Source organism: Cyprinodon variegatus, unplaced genomic scaffold (assembly GCF_000732505.1).
Source record: "Cyprinodon variegatus isolate N-32 unplaced genomic scaffold, C_variegatus-1.0 Scaffold63, whole genome shotgun sequence".
NCBI lineage: Eukaryota > Metazoa > Chordata > Actinopteri > Cyprinodontiformes > Cyprinodontidae > Cyprinodon > Cyprinodon variegatus.
The window spans coordinates 1,568,982-1,570,327 of NW_015150516.1; the positions used below are offsets into that span (position 1 = coordinate 1,568,982).

General features: G+C 45.5%; 1 protein-coding gene across 1 annotated transcript in view; it reads right to left on the reverse strand.

Moving 5' to 3' along the window:
• Positions 1 to 1,346, reverse strand: part of orc4 (origin recognition complex subunit 4) — a 7,571-nt gene that overhangs the window by 2,673 nt on the left and 3,552 nt on the right. The window contains exons 8-11 of the mRNA XM_015371680.1: positions 741 to 914; positions 578 to 664; positions 397 to 505; positions 230 to 325 (exon numbers count right to left, since the gene is read on the reverse strand). Coding sequence (XP_015227166.1) covers positions 230 to 325; positions 397 to 505; positions 578 to 664; positions 741 to 914 — 466 coding nt within the window. The remainder of the gene's footprint in view (positions 1 to 229; positions 326 to 396; positions 506 to 577; positions 665 to 740; positions 915 to 1,346) is intronic.

Below are 1,346 nucleotides of genomic sequence, written 5' to 3' on the forward strand. Positions count from 1 at the left end.
AAGGGTTTCTAACCTAATTAGAGTTAAATCTGCTTTAAGTCTAGAATTTTTAAAATTTCCTCAGAAACCTTCATCCTTGGATTTTTCTGAGCTATTTGGAGTTGGACTTTCTGGTGTGCCTTGGATCAGCGTCCTACTAATGAATAGTGAGACTAAGTGGAGTATAAACATGATAGAATTAAAGATCTTTCCTCTTGTGGCTCAAAGCAAACGCTAATCACAGCCCTACCATTGTGAACCATCTGCAGATTAAACGGCTCTCCTTCATAGACGTCATTGAGGTGTTTCATGGCGATGATCAGGCACAGCTCCAAGATGGACAGACCTACAGAAAAGAGCATTTTAGATCTGATCCGGGTCGGAAATTCTGGGTGACAGTCGGTTGGGCTGTTTTACCGTGGAGCATGTTTGCCTGAGCGTCGGCCAGACACGAGCGACTGGCGTCCAGGAGGTCAGCCGGTGTGATGACTGGTTTAGCAACTGAGACCCGGCTCAAGCACAACATCTAAAGGGAAATTATTAAGTTAGGAAGTTTCCTTCTTTATGGATCCATGCATGTTAAGGAGGGTCATCTCACCAGCAGCATGTGCAAGGAGCGGAAGTCCTTACTAGAGTTGAAGTGTCTTCGCAGGACGTCCTCTACCGACTTGTCTTCACAGAGAGTCTGCAGAAGAAGACGGATGAAAGATCAAGAGCTAGAAAACCCGTTTCTGTTTCAGGGGTGAAGCTTATGGGCTCACAGCGACGGCGGCGTTCCACTCCCGGACAAACTTTCCGTCGGGGAAGTCGTCCGGCAGGCTGAGCTGGGTTTGGACCCGCGCCACGTACTGAGGGAAGGTCAGGGAGCTCAGCAGGTGGATCTGACGGTGGGAAAACCGCGACTTTACCCGCTTCTCCAACAGTTCCAGCACATCCTGGTGAGAAACCACAAATAAAATGTGTTGCAAGTACACGGTTCGATCCTCACAGCCTCAACTCTGCGTCCCTGAGCAAGACCCTTAACCCCACACTGCTCCCCAGGCGCCGCACAATGGCAGCCCACTGCTCCCCAAGAGGATGGGTTAAATGCAGAGGTACATTTTATCCAATGTGGGAATCAATGAAGTTAAATTATTATTAAATAAAAACCAGCAGCATGTTTTACACCACTGTTGGAAATTTTATTTTGTATAGAGGAACATTTTAAACCCATTCTATAGAGCTTTGTTTTCTTACAGAACTTTATTAAAGGGATATTTACGGAAGAGGATTAGGGCCACTGGAAAAAAGTTGATTTTTGATTTTTATTTCAGTTTACCATGGGAAAAACGTCAGAATTCTGACTTTATTCTAAGAATTCTGACTTT